This window comes from Oncorhynchus kisutch, linkage group LG8 (genome assembly GCF_002021735.2).
Source record: "Oncorhynchus kisutch isolate 150728-3 linkage group LG8, Okis_V2, whole genome shotgun sequence".
Classification (NCBI taxonomy): domain Eukaryota; kingdom Metazoa; phylum Chordata; class Actinopteri; order Salmoniformes; family Salmonidae; genus Oncorhynchus; species Oncorhynchus kisutch.
In genome coordinates, this window is record NC_034181.2 from 60,615,411 (window position 1) to 60,637,003 (window position 21,593).

At 44.6% G+C, this 21,593-nt stretch overlaps 2 protein-coding genes across 3 annotated transcripts in view; one reads left to right on the forward strand and one right to left on the reverse strand.

Moving 5' to 3' along the window:
* LOC109895479 (probable C-mannosyltransferase DPY19L3) overlaps positions 1-11,262 on the forward strand; it is a 41,284-nt gene extending 30,022 nt beyond the window's left edge. For both annotated transcript variants that reach the window (XM_020489182.2, XM_031830757.1), the window contains exons 17-19: positions 1,905-2,037; positions 3,134-3,292; positions 4,034-11,262. In XM_020489182.2, the coding sequence (XP_020344771.1) occupies positions 1,905-2,037; positions 3,134-3,292; positions 4,034-4,246 (505 nt within the window). In that variant the 3' untranslated portion in view covers positions 4,247-11,262. The remainder of the gene's footprint in view (positions 1-1,904; positions 2,038-3,133; positions 3,293-4,033) is intronic.
* A 560-nt stretch (positions 11,263-11,822) lies between these two features.
* The window catches only part of LOC116374865 (neural-cadherin), a 203,097-nt gene continuing 193,326 nt past the window's right edge, over positions 11,823-21,593 (reverse strand). The window contains exons 32-33 of the mRNA XM_031830758.1: positions 16,980-17,134; positions 11,823-15,116 (exon numbers count right to left, since the gene is read on the reverse strand). Of these exons, the coding sequence (XP_031686618.1) occupies positions 14,598-15,116; positions 16,980-17,134 (674 nt within the window). The 3' untranslated portion in view covers positions 11,823-14,597. The remainder of the gene's footprint in view (positions 15,117-16,979; positions 17,135-21,593) is intronic.

Here is a 21,593-nt window from a genome sequence, read left to right on the forward strand (position 1 = left end):
TCCATCTCTGCCGTACCTGAGCTCCCTACAAATCCCAGCCGTTAGCATCTCGGAGCTGTTAGCATCCCCCTCCCGTACCTGCCTCTCTTGGACTCGTGCTGTGTAGACATTACTAGGCTGTCCTCCTCCTCCAGTCTCTGATTGGTAGACACTGAAACTTTCTACCTATCTGTTCTCTCTCTGCCCGGCAGCACTGCCACTTTAAAGTGTGCATCAACAGGTGTACAATGCTGTTAATTTACTGCATGACATAGTCCCACCTCTGCATGTAGCAGAAGTAACGCACAGGCACATTCATGCATACCAATTTCACGCTTAGTCACCATCCGTGTCCTCCACCACCCACTATTAACCACATTAATACGTTTTTGTAATGTCACCGGGGCGGCAGGCATTTTGCTACCAGAATATACATCTGAAATGAAATAGAAATCAGCTGAGGTCTGAGGAATCCCACTTGAATATGCAGTAATTAAACGCACACTCCCCCGGAGAGGAGGAAGTGACCCGGAAGAGCATGTCAGAGGTCAGCCGCATCACCTCATCACACACAGCCCAGGGTGGCTGGCGATTAGCCCCGCAAGCTGCTGATGTTCCTAGTGGGGGGTGTCTCAGTCTATCCCCCTTTTTTCTGTAATGTGGATTTGAACGGCAAATCAACATGAGGAATGGAGGACATAATAGCTGCTGTGGAAAAGGCTCTGCTATGATCTCTTACCGAGTTAGAGAGTGATTTGATTTCCTTTTCTAATATAGATAATACAATGGCTCCTCCACCAGGGAATGAAACCGAAAAAATTTAATTCAGGGAATTAAACTGAAATAATTCAATTCGACCTGTGTGTGTTTGAGCAAACACTTTCTTGTGCTCTTTTGTGCCGTTCTCGACTGCCTACTTTGATTTGTGAAATACCTGAACAACAGCTCGACAGGTGGTTCTCAACCAACTATGCACACACTGTGCTGCTTGTTTCTGCTTGAAATTACCTGATTCCTCAGTTGTTACCAACAATTACCACCAATATAATTGTTCGTGGAAATTGGTGCTGTGAGTGGAAAGTGCGCTTTCTCTCCACACGAGTGTATCCATGCAATCAGACTTGCCGGGTTGAGTGAGAGCATACATAGCCCAGATTGTAAACATAACCATTGTTCTGTTCTCTGTGTTGTGGCTCGTGTTAGATTTCTTTTTTTTTTAAATGCCCCCAAGTTATGTAGCTTGGTCAGAGGGGCTCTCAGGTATGTGCAGTCACTGTGTCGATGAGCGGAGATCAGTGTTATGAGAAGGCCAAGGTTGGGCTGTGGGAACAACAAGGCTCTACTTAGTCAGGCTCTCTAGGCTGCACTAATGTAAAACATTCCACACTGGGCTTCGTCCTTCCTGTGAGTCTTCACTCACCACCTCTCTAGAAACGCCTGGAGAGAGATTCCTTTGTGAAAGAAAGATAAACATGCTTTATTTGTCCGAGGTCAATGTTCTGTTCCGAGCAGCCTTAAAAGGCTGTCCTTTCACTAGCCTTAGAATCTCTCCTTGAAGTTGTTCCTCCGCAAAACTTTCAGCTGGCGTGTACAGTATTTGTTCTTTTAATAAAAACATCTTTTTTTAAAGTGTCATTGTAGCTGTGAAGAAGAAACGCATTTTACATCTGCAAAGGTTATTGTAAAAGAACTTGATGGCATTGAGTAAAGAATACCTGCAGTGTGCAAGTACAGACATCAGTATTGTACTAGCCTGCTACTGAGTCACGATTAACCAACCGCAATTCCCATTTTGTTTAATGCACAAAGGCAGCGGCTCTACAGCATGTTAACATCTTCTGTGGTGGATAATGCTCGCACGCGTCATGGCCCGCCTTGTAGCATACAGCAGGGTAAACGCCGATATCTTCTTCCTCGTCTTCCAGCTCGAAGACCCCCAAGAAGGCGGTGTTTGCTGGCAGCATGCAGCTGCTAGCTGGGATCAAACTGTGCACAGGGAGAGTCCTGACTAACCACCCACACTATGAAGACCGAGCTCTGAGAGAGAGGACCAAACAGGTAAAACAAATCCCCCTTTTTTTTATCCTTTTCCTACTTCTATACTTTAAAAAAAAGTATGTCTACACAAGACCTGACCTGAGAGGAGAGTAACATAAAGAAAACGGCACACCTGTAAATATGTGATGACCAGGGTTTTGGGGGTCAATTCCATTTAAAATGTCAGTCCAACCAGGGAATTAAACTGTCCACGTGGAAAAGAAGAGGGCCGTGTTCAAGTCGTCTCCACACTTGTAATGGAACTCAGAAGGCATGACCCTCACTCGGGTGATGATGCTATCAAGGAGAGGACACCACTTCCATATACCTGTGCTGTGATATTAGCATGGAGGGGACGTCGACCGCGGCCGGGGAAATGGAGTCCCATAAACCTCAGCATGAGAGCATGCTATCAGTCACTTATATTTCCTGTCTGGCTTTCCCCTCAGTTTAACAGAAGCATGCGACTTTATCAGCCAGACAACGCCATGTTTTCATCTCACCCAGGGATGGCAAGTAGCATTTGTCAGATGCAGAGATGAATTGTGGTGGTGTGAACCGTCTCTAAAGCTCGTTAGACAGTGCAGCGCGTGGGGCTAGGTGAGGGGGAGGCAGGCAGACAGGAGAGGAGATGGTGCACGGCTGCTGGATGGCTGGGTACAGAGCGTTCTGCCACTCTGTGGGTGGTGCTCTACGGCGTGTGATGCTGTGCCGTGCGGCGGTGCCTCACGAAGCTCTGCAGGCAGAGCTCTGACTAATGAAGCTCTGCAGCTGTGGGAGGGAGAGGGGAGGGGAGGGCTCGCTCCTCAGGTTCGGGGGCTCTGGCTCTGCCTGGGGGACGTGAGCGGAATGCTCCCTCCACACCACCCTGCTGTGCGTCTGTCTGCCACTCAGCGCCACAGAGGGGTCAGCCCCCAGCACCAGCACAGCCCACTGTTAACACTCATCACAAGGTCTCTCATAACCAACTCTCTATCAATAAGTCATGCCTGCCTATGTGTGTGTCTGTGTCTATCTGAGCCCTGTGTTGTGCTGTGTTGTCCTCCATGTTTACAGGTGTGTGTGTGTGTGTGTGTGTTATCCCCTGGGTGTGTTTCTCTCCTCCTGGTCGTTTCAGGTGTATCAGATCTACGCCCAGCAATCCCCAGAGGAGGTCCACGGGATCCTGCACGCGGCGGGGGCTGATTTCGTGGTGATGGAGGACAGCATCTGCTACGAGAGGAGGCATGGCCGGGGCTGCAGGCTCCGAGACCTGCTGGATCTGGCCAACGGACATGTAGGTGTCATTTCTGGCAGGGGTTGGGATTCTGCGACGTGATGCCAGCTCTTTCGCGAATGTAGGAGTGTTTTGACGTGCGTTTGTTTGAACAGGAGGCAGATTGTTTGGTTAAAATATCTTTTTTTGAGAGCTGATAGGAGGAATATTGATTGGATTGCTCCAGTGTGAGAGAAAGGGAGTGAGGGATAGATTATTTGGGTGTTTGTGAGATTGGGATGGGTAAGGGCTGTTTTGGGGGCGTGTGTGTGTTTGCATGTGCTCTCTCTAAATCACATGTTGTCCGTCAGCCTCTGTCAATCATAGACACATCAAAGTGTGATTTCTTTGAAAGGGCTCAATTACAGGCAGCGTTGGGGTCTGGAGATTCATCCTCCTCTGATCTGCGTCTCACCGCTGGTTGAAAGATGTATTTTCTCTCCTCCCGCTTTTGATGCTAGGAATAAATGAGTCACTGGTTATTTGGGTTTCTGGAGGCATGTTTGCCTTGTATACCGTCTCATCCTTCCCGAGTGGTGAATGCGGGGTTAGTAATGTTTCACTGCATGTGAACCCCACATCCACATCGGCGTAGTGATGGGCGCAACTCAGACATTTTTATTGAGAGAATCACAAAAACATATTATTTTTGTTGTTGTTGTCAATTATTGAATTCCCTGGATCCTTGTGGTACAAATCTAACTCAAGGGTACTATTTGAATGCATCTAATGTTGAATGCATCTAATGTGTTTTTGGATTAGATCATGGATGGCCCTGGGGACAACGACCCAGACTTGGTCCACGCCTCCCACCCTCGCTTCTGTGAGTCCATCAAGACAGACGGCCCTGCCTACACCGCCCTCTTCACCCGCGTTTTCCAAAACAAGACCTTCCACGTCTACAAGCTGAAGAGGGGCAAGAAGAGAGCCCAGGCCGACAGAGAGCCAGTGGCCATGGAGGATAAAACCCAGTAATAAGACCCTGGGGACCCCATAAACAACCCCCACCCACATATCCAGCAGCTCCCCAGTCTCCGTCTCAGCCTCCTGCTCCCTTCCATGTTGATAACCTGATGACTGCTCTGTGCTCCCTGCTCTCTGGTCTACTTGACTTCATCTGGAACCATGGCTACACTCTCCCTCCCTCCCTCCCTCCCTCCCTCCTTCCATCCCTCCCTGCGCCACGGCAGCCAGAGGCAGGTAATCACGGCCGGCTGACACGGCGCTGATTTGAGCAGCGTCTGATTGTGGCGGACGAGCAGATGAGCACATGCATATCAAACCAGGGCTTTGTGTCAGGAAGCTCATGTTTAAACAGGAGAGGAGAGATGACGGCACATCACAACAACATTCACGTCTCTCTCTCTCGCTTTCACCCAGACTAAAGGCAGAGCAGAGAAGAAAGAGGAGAGGGACCTTTGAGAGGGAGCTGATTGAAAGCTAGAGCAGTGGGGGTAATTATTGCGAGGACCAGTCTGGTCTCTTTGGTGGCTGGGGCTGCAGCCTGACTGCACAGCTGCACCCTGTGCCATTTCCTTGTTTTTAAACCGTGCCATGGCTCGTCTCCACTTGTTAATGAGGACTCCTCTTTTGATACTCTCTCACAAAAACACAAAAGTTCTGCATAAGTTGTCAGTTGTGGTGTATCAAGGGGAAGTGGCATTCTCATTGTAATGCATAACAGTCCTATCACTGTGAAGAGGATTTGCTTGTTCATTCCGTTGCATTGAAATTGGATGTTTAATTTAGGAGTTGGCCAATAATACATTTTACGAGGGAGAAGTAATTTCATTATGTTTGCCTAATAAGTGCATACTAATGTAATGTTTTTGAGCATTGACATTCTTCATTTTCATATTTATTAATAATTCAGTTTAAGATGCATTGGTCATTTAAACCGACAGTATTTTTTTTAAATGAGCAAATGTTAGAGAAAATCATGTATTAACTGTGTCTATTCGCTCCCAACTCAACACCACAGAATCATACAGTATTATGTAGAAGGACTGCATTGTGGGTAAACCATGACCACTGGTCAATGTTGAATTAGGTGAATGGTTAACATATTCAGGGCAACTGGTCTATGTAGGACTGGCTAACATCCCGTGGGTATCATAGCTATTCAACGCCTTGGATGTTGTTTCACGTTGGTGGGCTACAAAGTGGGATTGAAATGGATTTAATTGTCATTTTCTCGTCATGGACGTCGAAGTGAAAAGAATTTAAAAGAATAATAAAATAAAATGTATACAGATGACTAAACATTAAATTACTAAAATAAAGTTGTTGAATATAAGTATGCACACCCTTTGTTTAGGCATGCCTAAATTAGTTTGTTGGTAACATTTGGCTCAACAAATCACAAGTTACGTGGGAAATAATAGGGGTTGACATAATTTTTTGAATGGCTACTCCGTCCTCTGTCCCCCATACAAGGTCCCTCAGTCAAGAATTGAATTTCAAGCACAGATTCAACTACAAAGACCAGAGGGGTATACAACGACGCAAGCTACAGTAGATCTACTCAGGGTTTTCTAAAGCTAGCCAGCTTCAGTTACTTTCCCATTCCAGCTCAGGCTTCATCCGTACTACCACGGGGGATATTGCTAGTCCGTCTACCAAACTGCGTGTGCATGTTGCACATGGCTAGTCAAACACCAGACTTTTCATTGAGACTGCATGTGCATGTTGCACGTGGCTAGTCAAACACCAGGCTTTTCATTGAGACTGCGTGTGCATGTTGCACGTGGCTAGTCAAACACCAGGCTTTTCATTGAGACTGCATGTGCATGTTGCACGTGGCTAGTCAAACACCAGACTTTTCAATGAGACTGCGTGTGCATGTTGCACGTGGCTAGTCAAACACCAGACTTTTCATTGAGACTGCGTGTGCATGTTGCACGTGGCTAGTCAAACACCAGACTTTTCATTGAGACTGCGTGTGCATGTTGCACGTGGCTAGTCAAACACCAGACTTTTCATTGAGACTGAGTGTGCATGTTGCACGTGGCTAGTCAAACACCAGGCTTTTCATTGAGACTGCGTGTGCATGTTGCACGTGGCTCGTCAAACACCAGACTTTTCATTGAGACTGTGTGTGCATGTTGCACGTGGCTAGTCAAACACCAGACTTTTCACTGAGACTGCGTGTGCATGTTGCACGTGGCTAGTCAAACACCAGACTTTTCATTGAGACTGCGTGTGCATGTTGCACGTGGCTAGTCAAACACCAGACTTTTCATTGAGACTGCGTGTGCATGTTGCACGTGGCTAGTCAAACACCAGACTTTTCATTGAGACTGCGTGTGCATGTTGCACGTGGCTAGTCAAACACCAGACTTTTCATTGAGACTGCGTGTGCATGTTGCACGTGGCTAGTCAAACACCAGACTTTTCACTGAGACTGCGTGTGCATGTTGCACGTGGCTAGTCAAACACCAGACTTTTCATTGAGACTGCGTGTGCATGTTGCACGTGGCTAGTCAAACACCAGACTTTTCATTGAGACTGCGTGTGCATGTTGCACGTGGCTAGTCAAACACCAGACTTTTCATTGAGACTGCGTGTGCATGTTGCACGTGGCTACTCAAACACCAGACTTTTCATTGAGACTGCGTGTGCATGTTGCACGTGGCTAGTCAAACACCAGACTTTTCACTGAGACTGCGTGTGCATGTTGCACGTGGCTAGTCAAACACCAGACTTTTCATTGAGACTGCGTGTTGCACGTGGCTCGTCAAACACCAGACTTTTCATTGAGACTGCGTGTGCATGTTGCACGTGGCTAGTCAAACACCAGACTTTTCACTGAGACTGCGTGTGCATGTTGCACGTGGCTAGTCAAACACCAGACTTTTCATTGAGACTGCGTGTGCATGTTGCACGTGGCTAGTCAAACACCAGACTTTTCATTGAGACTGCGTGTGCATGTTGCACGTGGCTAGTCAAACACCAGACTTTTCATTGAGACTGCGTGTGCATGTTGCACGTGGCTAGTCAAACACCAGACTTTTCATTGAGACTGCGTGTGCATGTTGCACGTGGCTAGTCAAACACCAGACTTTTCATTGAGACTGCGTGTGCATGTTGCACGTGGCTAGTCAAACACCAGACTTTTCATTGAGACTGCGTGTGCATGTTGCACGTGGCTCGTCAAACACCAGACTTTTCATTGAGACTGCGTGTGCATGTTGCACGTGGCTAGTCAAACACCAGACTTTTCACTGAGACTGCGTGTGCATGTTGCACGTGGCTAGTCAAACACCAGACTTTTCATTGAGACTGCGTGTGCATGTTGCACGTGGCTACTCAAACACCAGACTTTTCATTGAGACTGCGTGTGCATGTTGCACGTGGCTAGTCAAACACCAGACTTTTCATTGAGACTGCGTGTGCATGTTGCACGTGGCTAGTCAAACACCAGACTTTTCATTGAGACTGCGTGTGCATGTTGCACGTGGCTAGTCAAACACCAGACTTTTCACTGAGACTGCGTGTGCATGTTGCACGTGGCTAGTCAAACACCAGACTTTTCATTGAGACTGCGTGTGCATGTTGCACGTGGCTAGTCAAACACCAGACTTTTCATTGAGACTGCGTGTGCATGTTGCACGTGGCTAGTCAAACACCAGACTTTTCATTGAGACTGCGTGTGCATGTTGCACGTGGCTACTCAAACACCAGACTTTTCATTGAGACTGCGTGTGCATGTTGCACGTGGCTAGTCAAACACCAGACTTTTCACTGAGACTGCGTGTGCATGTTGCACGTGGCTAGTCAAACACCAGACTTTTCATTGAGACTGCGTGTGCATGTTGCACGTGGCTAGTCAAACACCAGACTTTTCACTGAGACTGCGTGTGCATGTTGCACGTGGCTTGTCAAACACCAGGCTTTTCATTGAGACGATGCTGAAACAATCCATAGGAATGTCGGTGCCGTATTTTCATTTGTGCCAAAATCAAATGAAAGAAAAGGTATCTAGCAAATTCACCGGGCTTTCGTGTGAAATAGACTTTTTGAAGCAGTGTTTTTGTATTACTTTGGTGTGGTTATCAACACAAGTAACTTTTCCCCCACTCCTTATTGATCAAATAATTGTATTAAGTCATACAATTTTTTGTACCGTGCGTGAAGTTTCAAATGCGGTTGTCATTACTACATGTGTAATGTGATTAATGTGACCATGTTAAAATACCTATTTGGATAGTCCCATCTGTAGATGCTCTACAAACGTTCATACTGTCAATATGCTATCAAGGTCAAACTATCTGTTGATAAGCAACTGCGGCTTCGTGTCATGTTGCGGTTAGGGTTATGTTGCGGTTAGGGTCATGTTGCGGTTAGGGTCATGTTGCGGTTAGGGTCATGTTGCGGTTAGGGTTATGTTGCGGTTAAGGTTATGTTGCGGTTAGGGTCATGTTGCGGTTAGGGTTATATTAGAATAAGGGTTAAGGTTAGTAGATAGTTAGTTGAAATTTTACAGATGCTTTACAGACGACCCACCCGAAACACGGCAAAGCCTTATGTTTGAGGCAAATTCAACACAACTCATCACTGAGTAACTGTATCATTATTTTCATCACGGTATGGGCATGCTGGACATCAGCAAAGACTGGGGAGTTTTTCAGGATAAAAATAAACGAGATTAAGCTAAGCACAGGCAAAATCCTAGAGGACAACCTGCTTCAGTCTGCTTTACACCAGACCCTGGGTGAGGAATTCACCTTTCAGCAGGACAATAACCTACAACACAAGGTTGAATATACACTGGAGTTGCTTACCAAGAAGACAGTGAATGTTCCTGAGTGGCCAAGTTAGTTTTGGCTTAAATCTGCTTGAATCTATGGCAAGACTTTAAAATTGCTGTCTAGCCATGATCACCAACATCTTGACAGAGCTTGAACAATTTACTGTAGAAAATAATCATTTTCAAAAATCGAGGTGTGCAGAGATCTTACTCCAAGAAGACTCACAGCCATAATACTTATCTAATCAAGGTATAAAACAAATTAATTCATCGAAACAATATATACAGTTGATGTCAGAAGTTTATATACACCTTAGCTAAATACATTTAAACCCAGTTTTTTACAATTCCTGACATTTAAACCTAGTAAAAATTCCCTGTCTTTGGTCAGTTAGGATCACCACTTTATTTTAAGAATGTCAAATGTCAGAATAATAGTAAAGAGAATTATTGATTTCAATTTTTATGTGTTTCATCACATTCCCAGTGGGTCAGAAGTTTACATACACTCAATTAGTATTTGGTAGCATTGCCTTTTAAATTGTTAAACTTGGGTCAAACGTTTCGGGTAGCCTGTCCCATTCCTAGAGCTGGTGTAACTGAGTCAAGTTTGTAGGCCTCCTTGCTCGCACACACTTTTTCAGTTCTAACCACAAATTTTCTATAGGATTGAGGTCAGGGCTTTGTGATGGCCACTCCAATACCTTGACTTTGTTGCCCTTAAGCCATTTTGCCACAACCTTGGAAGTATGCTTGGGGTCATTGTCCATTTGGAAGACCCATTTGCGACCAAGTTTTAACTTCCTGACTGATGTCTTGAGATGTTGCTTCAATATATCCACGTCATTTTCTTTCCACATGATGCCATCTATTTTGTGAAGTGCACCAGACCCTCCTGCAGCAAAGCACCCCCACAACATGATGCTGCCACCCCCGTGATTCACGGTTGGGATGGTGTTCTTCGGCTTGCAAGCCACCCCCTTTTTCCTCCAAACATAACGATGGTCATTATGGCCAAACAGTTCTATTTTTGTTTCATCAGACCAGAGGACATTTCTCCAAAAAGTACAATCTTTGTCCCCATGTGCAGTTGCAAACCGTAGTCTGGCTTTTTTTATGGCAGTTTTGGAGCAGTGGTTTCTTCCTTTCAGGTTATGTCGATATAGGACTCGTTTTACTGTGGATAAAGATATTTTGTACATGTTTCCTGCAGCATCTTCACAAGGTCCTTTGCTGTTCTGGGATTGATTTGTACTTTTCACACCAAAGTACATTAATCTCTAGGAGACAGAACACGTCTCCTTCCTGAGCAGTATGACGGCTGCGTGGTCCCGTGATGTTTATGCTTGCGTACTATTATTTGTACAGATGAATGTGGTACCTTCAGACGTTTGGAAATTGCTCCCAAAGATGAACCAGACTTGTGGTGGCCTACACATTTTTTTTCTGAGGTCTTGGCTGATTTATTTTGATTTTCCTATGATGTCAAGCAAAGAGGCACTGAGTTTGAAGGTAGGCCTTGAAATACATCCACAGGTACATCTCCAAATTTTGTCAATTAGCCTATCAGAAGTTTCTAAAGTCATGACATCATTTTCTGGAATTTTCCATGCTCTGTAATTATAAGTGAAATAGCCAGTCTGTGAACAACTGTTGGAGAAATTACTTGTGTCATGCACAAAGTAGATGTTCTAACAGACTTGCCAAAACTATAGTTGTTAACAAGAAATTTGTTGAGTGGTTTAAAAAAGAGTTTTAATAACTCCAACCTAACTGTATGTAAACTTCAACTGTGTGTGTATGTGTGTGTGTGTATATATAATATATTATATTATATTATATATATTTAAAAAAAATTGACAGAGTGTTTTGTGTAGATAAAAAAAAAAACATTTGAGTCCCACTTTGTAACACAATAAAATGTGAAGAAATCGGGGGGGGGGTACTTGTGGGGTGAAAGCGGGGTGAATACTTGTGATATGTAGTCTAAATCCTGAATCCAAATTCAGACGTAACAGGGAAATGTCAAATGATTCAATACTGTAAATAGTTCATGTGTGTTATTTTATTGCATATTGGCAATGTGGATTACATCATGGTATTATTTAAATATTTAACAACTTTAGAGTATGAAAGTGCCTTCAAAGTTGTTCATCTCTGTGTTGATGTAAAATGTGTCTGTTATTGAACCCAACAGTTGCTTGTAGAGCTGAAAAATAAAATAAAAAATTTTTACACTTCATTTTCATAGTTGTATTTTGCATGATTTAAGCTTCATGTCAATTTGAGAGACTTTACAGGGCCAAATCTTACAGGGGGTTTAAATATCAAATAGGCATCATTTTGGGGATTGAATGCAGACTGATTACATGAATGTTTCCAATGTTCTGTCGACCGTATCAGATTTTGTACCATCTGGAAGTCATGATGACAATTTTCCATGGCCCAGTCTTCATTACTTAACACTGTGTTTAATCTAGAAGACACACACTCTGCTAATCTGGCGTTTTGTGATATTTCCTTTCCTATTGTTCTGCGTCTGTCTGTTCACCCAGTAAATGGGTTGGTCCTGTTTGACGTGCCAGTGGAGAAATTGCACTAGTTGGGGTAGCAAATCAAGTTTTATGATATTTCATCTTTCTTGTGAATGCAGTTTCCCATTGATCAGTGTTCCATTTTCTCATGGAAAGGGACTTTTGTTTTCTGTGGTGCTTTGTATGAGAGGGAAATGTTTTCACATGTGGGATTCTGCTGTCATCATTCTTTTCATGTTCACACCAAAAAAAAATCATTGCAAGACAATCTCCATCATTGCATTTATTCGAAGTCCAAAAACAATATATCTTGCTTGAGGCTTTCACTTTCTTTCCTAGTCCTGTATTCCATAAACCAGACATCATCAACTAGATTCAGCTGCGGGATGTTGTTTTTTTCTTGAGTGGAGGCAGGAACGTAAATGACAAATAATTTGTAAATTGCAAATTGACCGCAAGAAGCCCAAACAGATACATTTCAAACCTTGTATACGATCAGAGACTCTATTATGCGTGAGGGATACTTGGGAATAGATTTCCCAAATTAAAATAATTTGGAGCTGATTTCCTGGTGTTCTTATAGTTTTTTTTTAAATGTAAAAACATTACATTTTTGCTCAGAAAACTTGGAGCACAAAAATAAAACCACACGCGGGCCAAATTCAGCCTGCGGGTCACCATTTGGGGAACCCTGCTATAAACTCACATCATGCTTAATGCAAACAATCAGGAAAATCACTGATTTCAAATAAATTAATCTTTATTGAGAAAAAAAATTGATGCAAATACAAAACACCAAGATATCTATATTCAAAGCCGGTCATGATAATGATTAAAAAGATAAGTTCACTTTTTCTTAAAGAAGCAGTACGTGATCCATAGTTCTTCCATTGACACATTAAAAAAAGTAATGACTTTATCTTCCTATATACAAATGAGGTAAAAACATAAAATTCCACAATATGTTTGTATCCATTAGACAATGTTGAAGCCATTTATGATACAAATTAAAGTAGAATCTTTTCTCTGCAACCCAGAGAGAAATCCTGTGAATCCCAAACACAATCTTCACATTTTAATCATTATTTTTTACTAGCTCCTCTATAAGCCAGGTTCCTGGCCAACCGTGCTCGGAGGATGAATCAAAACTCCATCCCTTGAGGTGCTTTTGATGCCTATGAAAAAGCATTGCATTGCGGCAGCGTTCCGTTCCCTCACCTCCCTATCCTATTTTAAACTCACGTTCTTTCTGCCTTCAGAAAATTGGCACGTTTGAAATCCGTAATCAGAATGTCGACTTCTCAATCGACTTTTAAAACTCCCATGATCCTTTGGTTTACAGCATGACAGCTCCGCCATCAACTCCCATTAGGATTAGTGCGCTGATGTGTTTTTAACACACTCCTACCCTTTACTGTTGTACCGTCACGCTCAACATGCAGCGTTTCTGCACTGATTTGTTTTTTTTTAAGTAAATCAAAATAATGAGAAAGGTGTGCTGATGCTACCTTGAAATACATTAAATACAATGTTGGTGTTTAGTCTATCGCAGAGGAAGGTAACATTACTTATTTATTCCATTTGCTGTGCAACAAACCATTTCCTCTACTCCCCATGGAGCTTCACAGCTCCTCACACAAGCACATTTAACTCAGAGTCCCGGAGGTGCTTTGAATCAGCACAAACCTTCCCTCCTTTCCACTCTTCCTCCCTTCTGCATTCTTTGGCTAATTTCAGCTCCACTCTCCACTCCTCTCTCAAAGCAGAGGCGAACAACACAAATGTAGTGAACACTGGCTTCTGAAGGGTTTTTTAGTTTGGGCAGATTGGTCCTGGTTTATATGATAGGGGGGAACTGTTTGTGGGGGCATCATCCTCCAGCTTTGGGGAAGATAAATAGCTGAAGCCCACTGGGTGAGATCCTTCGTGTGAATACCCATGTAGCTGGGTCATTTCCCTTTGGTCGTTCAATGTGCTGGGCTCATACTGTTTACTGTGAACGCCCCCACCACCCCTTTAACACAACTGGTAAACACTCCCTTCCAGACATATATCAGTGAACACAGTCAACTATAGCTGCCTCCACTATCACAACGCCATGGCAACAGCAGCGATGGTCAGAGGGTGTCCACTGTTAATTCTATAGGAGGCTTCGGCGCGACCCTCTCTGCACTTTTTTCACCTTGGACCGCCATTCACGATGAATTTGTCATTTGTATTCATAGCATGGTCCTCTGCTGCAATGGTGGTGTTCAGAATGTTTGGTATTCCTGAGAAAGAAGGTTAAAGCTGAGAAACAGAAAAGGCCCTTTCCTCAGCTCCTCTGTCCTTTCCTTTTCTTCTCTCCGGCTTGATTTCTGAGCTCTCTTCCTCCGGTGAATATAAATGAATGGAGGGGAGAGTGAAGTGAATAGAAAACCAAATCAAGGAAGGAGAAGTTTAGGATATAACATACGAGCACAACTGTTAACTTCGACTGCACACCCAGCAAAGAGATTTTGGAAAGAGAGCCCACTGGAAGGCCACAGAAAAAACTATTCCTGTATCAAATGTCTAAGCAGTTTTTCAAAACACTGATGTATCACAGACATAGAGAACAGAATATGGTATATCAAGGGCCAAGAGGTGCGAGGCAATCCTCGCAATTCATTTCACTGACAAATATAATAACATTTTCACCCAAATTATTGTCAACAGCAAGCCACTGCAATAGGTCTGTGTGCCATGTAAGTGCCATAATTAATCTGTCCATGTCATTGATTGGCAGCTCCCATTATCCAGTGAACAGTGAGTTTCAGCTATAGGCCTGGTTAGGTTAACATCAGTCCCAGCCTCAGCCTCGCTCTAGGCCCGTTTAGAGAAAAAACCCTGTGGAGAACAAGTCACTCCCAGAGGAGAGAGGCCAAGCTCTCCATCAGTCTCTCTCTCCTTCCTGAACTTCTCTCTCTCCTCCTATGCTTCCAATTAGTTTACTGTAGCTCTGTAGTTTCCTGCTGTTTGGTGGTCTCTGCAGCACGGTAGCTTGGTCTGTCTCCCTCAGCGTTCAGAGGTCGCTGGCCTCGGTCTTCTCGTAGAGGGCTTTGAGTTTCTCGAAACGTGGGCCCCAGTCCTTCAGGGAGTCTTGGCCCCTAGCCGTGTCCTCCTCCAGCCCGGCTGAGCTGAAGGAGCTGAGGGACCCGGCCAGCGAGCCTCCCCCCTCCGTGGAGAACACCTGCAGGGAGTCGAAGGGGGCCGACTCTTGGGCCTGGTCAGCGTCCCGGATGATCTCACACAGGTAGCGGGCCAGGTCCTGGCTGGAGAAGGACAGGCTCTTTCTGGCCAGCAGGAGGGGCCTGCTCTGGCCCTGGGCGAGGGACCTGGTGGGGGGCACATCCCTCCGCAGGGTGGTGGTGAAGGAGGAAGGGGCGGTGCTGGCGCCCAACCTGCTAAGAGTGTCCTGGGGCTGTTGGTGCTGGGTGTGGGGGTGGTGATGTTGGTGGATGGCCCTGGAGCGGCTGTACTGGACAGACTGGGCGGGACTGGGCTGGAGAGACTTCTGTAGCTCGGCCATATCATATGCATTCTACACGCACACACACACACACACACACGCACACAAGCACACACACGCACACAGAGGGAGAGAGGATGGAACGTCAAACTAGAGAATGGAAAGGAGGAACAAATGGACAGATGGAGCAATAGAGAGTATTTCGTATTTTATTAGCATCCCCATTAGCTGTTGTCAAGGCAGCAGCTTCTCTTCCCAGGATTCAAACAAGTTAAACATCACATCATAGAGCGTGATGGTGAGAAGAGGAGAAAAAAGAGCAGAGCTTCCTTTGCATATGCTCTACCTGTCTACATTTACACTCTGTCTTCATTTTCTCCCTTAGTGAACGAAATCCAGATTAATTCTCTGCCAGTGGAGAGGTGACAGACCGCATTAGCCGAATACACTAAGTAATCTGAGGGAATGTGAAGGGGGCGAGGGGAGTGTTTCACTTCAACAGAGCACAGGGAAATATTGGACGAGGGCTAGAGAACATCAATTTTTATATAACACACAATCACTTCAACATTCATTTGATTCAGGCGAGACTGATTCACCCTCGTTACCACGGCAGCGCTTCACTCTGGAGAGATGGAAGCCTGGGCCCTGGAGGAAAAGAGGATGGAGGAATGGTAGAGTGGAGGAGTAAATGACACACGGGCGGGTGTGCTCTGTAATTGATTACCTCAAATCAAATGTTATTTGTCACATGCTCCGAATATAACAGGTGGAGACCTTACTCATGACATAACAATAACAAGACTATATACAGGGGGTACTGGTACCAAGTCAATGTACAGGTTAGTCGAGGTCATTTGTAAAGTGGCTATGCATAGATAAACAGCGAGTAGCAGCAGTGTAAAAACAAGGAGGGGTTCAACGTAAATAGTCCTGTGGCCACTTGATTAATTGTTCAGCAGTTTTATGGCAGTTTTATGGCAGTTTTATGGCAGGCTCTCGCATCTAAAGATCCACCAAAGGACCTCTTAAATTATTTCAGCATCACTAAGCATCTGATCATCACGTTATGTCATCGTCACAGTGTCTCCTGACCGCTCCTGTCTCAGCCTCCAGTATTTATGCTGCAGTTGTTTATGTGTCGGGGGGCTAGGGTCAGTTTGTTATATCTGGAGTACTTCTCCTGTCCTATCCGGTGTCCTGTGTGAATTTAAGTATGCTCTCTCTAATTCTCTCTTTCTTTCTCTCTCTCAGAGGACCTGAGCCCTAGGACCATGCCTCAGGACTACCTGACATGATGACTCCTTGCTGTCCCCAGTCCACCTGGCCGTGCTGCTGCTCCAGTTTCAACTGTTCTGCCTGTGATTATTATTATTTGCTGGTCATTTATGAACATTTGAACATCGTGGCCATGTTCTGTTATAATCTCCACCCGGCACAGCCAGAAGAGGACTGGCCACCCCACGTAGCCTGGTTCCTCTCTAGGTTTCTTCCTAGGTTTTGGCCTTTCTAGGGAGTTTTTCCTAGGCACCGTGCTTCTACACCTGCATTGCTTGCTGTTTGGGGTTTTAGGCAGGGTTTCTGTACAGCACTTTGAGATATCAGCTGATGTACGAAGGGCTATATAAATACATTTGATTTGATTTGATTGATCGTGTGTAAGGAGTTCATGAATATTCAAACACTCCACTAGTGTCTTTTTAGTTGGAGGTGAACCAGAGTGAGAAGGTGTTACAATGGCATGGTGGGGAAGAGGAGTGTGCTTGAGCTAGTGTGGTACCCATAATGCCGAGCCTCGAATCCAACCTGAATTGTTTCACTTCACAAACTCAGTCTGGAACTGCGTTCAGTGAAACCGTTTGTGACAAGGGACAAAAAGGCACTGCATCACATTGTGCGTTAGTGTGTAGTAGACATAGATGTGTTCGCGCTTACCTGGTCCTCCTCTCCTCCTCCTTCCTCATCGTAGTTGAGCACGTTCTCTCTAATGTCCTCCCAGCCGTCATGGTGAGCTGACACGTGGTAAACGCCCTCCTTTAGGCCCTTGTAGCTGCGCCAGCGGGTGTACAGGAAGATGCCCAGCAGCAGCACTAGGGGGCGCCGGAGAGCACAGAAGGAGGAAGAGGCAGACACACACAGAGAGAGAGAGAGAGAGAGAGAGAGAGAGAGAGAGAGAGAGAGAAAGTTCCTAGTTCAGTTTGATTAGAAGTGACTGCGTGAACTGTTTCCACTGCGTTGATTTGACATTGCATTATCAGCATGATGGCTGTGCTGAGAGGCCTGACAGGTGGAGTGCTGGCTGACTGCTGGGACAGCTACTCAATAAGGTCTCTCTCTGCAGAGTTGCAAATGGTGTTCTCAAAATCAATCCTCCCCTATAGACTGCTGTGACCTTTAGAGTATATTATCTACCCATACAGTTCTTCTCCATAAATCTCTCTATACTCTACCCCTCCCTCCCCCTTCCCATCACACCTTATTTGACTCAACCTCTCAGCTTTGATCATTCCTCAGATTTCTTCCTCTCTCTCTCTCTCTCTCTCTCTCTCTCCCTCTCCCTCCTTCGGTTTCTTCAAATTCCTTTTTCTCTATCCCTCTCTCCCTCTCAATTGCCCTTATTTGTTTTGGTTCTCTGTGTTGATTGTTGTGTGCTCACCTATCATTAGTTTGATAAGGTGTCACTTAGCAAGGGGACCGGGGCGACAGGGTGAGACAGATCGAATTGAAATCCCCCAATTATCAGGGCAATCTCTGAGTGAACTCTCCCTCTTCAGAAGTGAGGTACTGGTACCGGCAAAAAAAAATCCATAGCAATTTATGAACACAATGTTCACCCTCCTATGTTCACAAGCAAATCAAGTCGCTTTTTAGAGGGCTTTGTAGCGCTGGGTCTATTGCACAGGAATATGCGATCCCATGTCTGTCTGTTACTCTATCACTCCTGTGCAATGTTGCAATTGTCTTCAGACAAGACATGTTCATCTAGGTGAGGTGTTCAAAAAGCCTCAGAGATTGACACGTTTCTGTTCTCAGGACATGTTCATCTAGGTGAGGTAAACAAAAAGCCTCGGAGATTGACACGTTTCTGTTCTCAGGACATGTTCATCTAGGTGAGGTGTTCAAAAAGCCTCGGAGATTGACACGTTTCTGTTCTCACGACATGTTCATCTAGGTGAGGTGTTCAAAAAGCCTCGGAGATTGACACGTTTCTGTTCTCAGGACATGTTCATCTAGGTGAGGTGTTCAAAAAGCCTCGGAGATTGACACATTTCTGTTCTCAGGACATGTTCATCTAGGTGAGGTGTTCAAAAAGCCTCGGAGATTGACATGTTTCTGTTCTCAGGTGTGGGAATAGGCTGCATGTCAAGTTGTGTGATATCTGTCTCCAACTCTGAAACACAGTGTTTGTCTATGACGGTCTGCCATCACTTGGATTGAGAGTGTTGTGTGACGAAGAGAAAGGTTTCTCTGAAGTTAGTTCAGGTCAGCTCTCATAGAGACTTCCCTATTTGGGTTGTGTGTCTTCAAAGGCCCTCTGCGATTTAGAAATGTGTGTCTGTTCTCTCCAGGAGTGGAACTGTTGCTCTGATTACCAAGCAGAGGAGGTCTGAGTGGCTGGCTAGCTGCAGTCTGCCTCCTCTCCTCCCAGAACCCTACCAAAGCCTGCACTATCGATTGCATCACCCAACTAATGACCTCACACAAGCTTCTCACAAGCTTCTCCGTAACCCTAAGATAGACAACATGCATCCCAGTGTCCAACACACACCACCATCTATACCAGGTTATGGAATATCACTCAAGGTGATTGATTCTGTCTGTACCACACTCAAAAAAAAATATATAGACACTGTAACTGGTCCTGTGATGCATTCATTTGGAGTAAAAAATATATAAATAAATAAAGTAATCTCACTGAAGAATTTGTTTGTTTTTCTGCACCACTTGCAATTTTACTAGTCAGGAAATACCGATTTATAAGACAAGTGTATAATTCCACCAGGAGCAAAGCATACTGTTTTGCATACCGCAAAATACTGAAACAGTTACATTTCGGATTTCAGCACTAATGCCTATTGTGTAACGATAGCTCGATTCTGTACACAGTAATGCATGAGGACAGTATATACTGTGGACTTTTCTTAGCTCAGACCCATATGAATGTGGATAAAGGAAGAAAAGCCTGTTTTTCCTCTCTCCTCTGTTACACCATCGTGAGAGCATGGCGAGATGAGAATCTCTAAATAAATCAATCCTAGCCAATAATGAGCAGGCTCAAGGCCATCAAAAGTATAATGCTGTTTGCTGCAGTGGGCCTAGCAAAGCCTGCTCTCGCTCCGTCCATTCCTCATTCTATTACTAAGTGTCTGTGTCTTTCCATTTCTCTCTTCCTTTCTCTCATTCTCTCCCTTGTACCCCTAATCCCCTTCGCTGTCTTTCGGTGTCTGTGTACCTCTCCCTCCCTGCCATCCCTCCTTTCTCTGTCATTCTGTCTCACTGTATTTCTGTCCTCTCTCATTGACTCTTTCTATGTCATCCTCTCTCACTGTATTTCTGTCCTCTCTCATTGACTCTCTCTCTCTGTCATTCTCTCACTGTATTTCTGTCCTCTCTCATTGACTCTCTCTCTCTGTCATTCTCTCTCACTGTATTTCTGTCCTCTCTCATTGACTTTCTCTCTCTGTCATTCTCTCTCACTGTATTTCTGTCCTCTCTCATTGACTCTTTCTATGTCATTCTCTCTCACTGTATATCTGTCCTCTCTCATTGACTCTTTCTATGTCATTCTCTCTCACTGTATTTCTGTCCTCTCTCATTGACTCTTTCTATGTCATTCTCTCTCACTGTATTTCTGTCCTCTCTCATTGACTCTTTCTCTGCTCCACTTTGTGCTCATCTCATACCTCTATTGGTTCCAGGTTATCACTCACTGGCTAAATGGTTTGCCATATAACCCTCATTCCATCCCTAGCAAAGAGCCAGCTGAGGCTCCAAACCCAACGTGTTGACTCTTAAAAAAGGTTTTCAAACTGGGTTTTTTCTCCCCCAAAGGATAACCCTTCTGAGCTCCATTTAGAACACTTGGTGGAACGGGTTCTACATGGAACCCAAATGGGTTCTTCAAAGGGTTCTCCTGTGGGGACAGCAAAATACCCTTCAAGGTTCTGGATAACACACTTTTGTCTGTAAGAGACCACACTGTGAATAGCAACAGGTCCAGAGACACCTTCAAAAAGGCTCCAGCCAACATCACCGTCCAACAGCTGTGGCATTTGTGCCTGTCACCGTGGAAACTAATCCGGATACAGGCAGGACAATAAAGAGGAGACATAAAAGAGGTATATCTTATAGAGTTGTATTCCTCTCTCTGACTGAGACTACTTTTTCATCCCCACCTCACAACAGACTCAGACTCAGGATGAAAAGCTAAACTAATCTGGAACCGTGCGCAGGACAGAAGGGATTAGACAGCGTCTGAATACATACACACACACTGAGAATACATACACACACACTGAACAGTCTGACTTCCCAGTGTGTGTGTGCGTGCGTGCGTGCGTGCGTGCGTGTGTGTGTGTGTGTGTGTGTGTGTGTGTATTTGGCGGACGTCAGTGATCCAGAATTATCACTCAACACCTTGAAACAGTGGAGAACCAAGCTGTTCCATTCCTTTCACCATGAATGTTCAGTGTGTAGCCTCACCTGTCAGTTGTACAGTCTTTTAGAACCTGTTGTTACCCACACAGCTGGTAGACAACACTCAGTACCAGTGTAGTTAGCAACCAAAACATTCTCTCTGTAGCCATATAGCTTAATGATGGATAATGGAGTTTGTATCTGGTTAGAGATCAATACGTGTTACATTTAGTCAATAGCAGGTTTACTGTGAATTATTGAACAAACAACGTAGGATATGCAGACCTCAATCAACAAGCAGTTCAGTAACAAAGTAGGAAGAAGACACAACATAAATATTACTGGTGAAAGACAAAGAAACGTTAAGAACAACGGTTGAATCAGAACAATGGAAGTGAGAGAGAACGGCGAGGATAGGAGTATGGAAAACAAACTATGAAGAGAGTTTTGAGAATAGTATATAAATATGATTTAAATATCTTATGACACAGGGCTTTACATAGTGATAAAAGGATGCCAGTAATTCACTAGTCAATTCGAAAGTACATGGAATAGCGTCCCTCTACTCTAACATTTGTCCGCTGAGTAAAATACACTCACAAAACTGTTAAGAAAAGTGATTCAGGTAGCAGTTGGTGATGTGACTTGCCATACGATTTCATGTAAGAAAATGTATTGAGAAGTACCATCAACCTCGGCATCAGATAAGACGCTGCATGCGCTGTATTGTGTGGATAAGTACCATCAACCTCGGCATCAGATAAGACGCTGCATGCGCTGTATTGTATGGATAAGTACCATCAACCTCGGCATCAGATAAGACGCTGCATGCGCTGTATTGTGTGGATTGCCCTGCCCATTGCGTTTCTGGTGTAGTGATTTGAGGTGCAATTTGGTTTCAAAAACATTAAT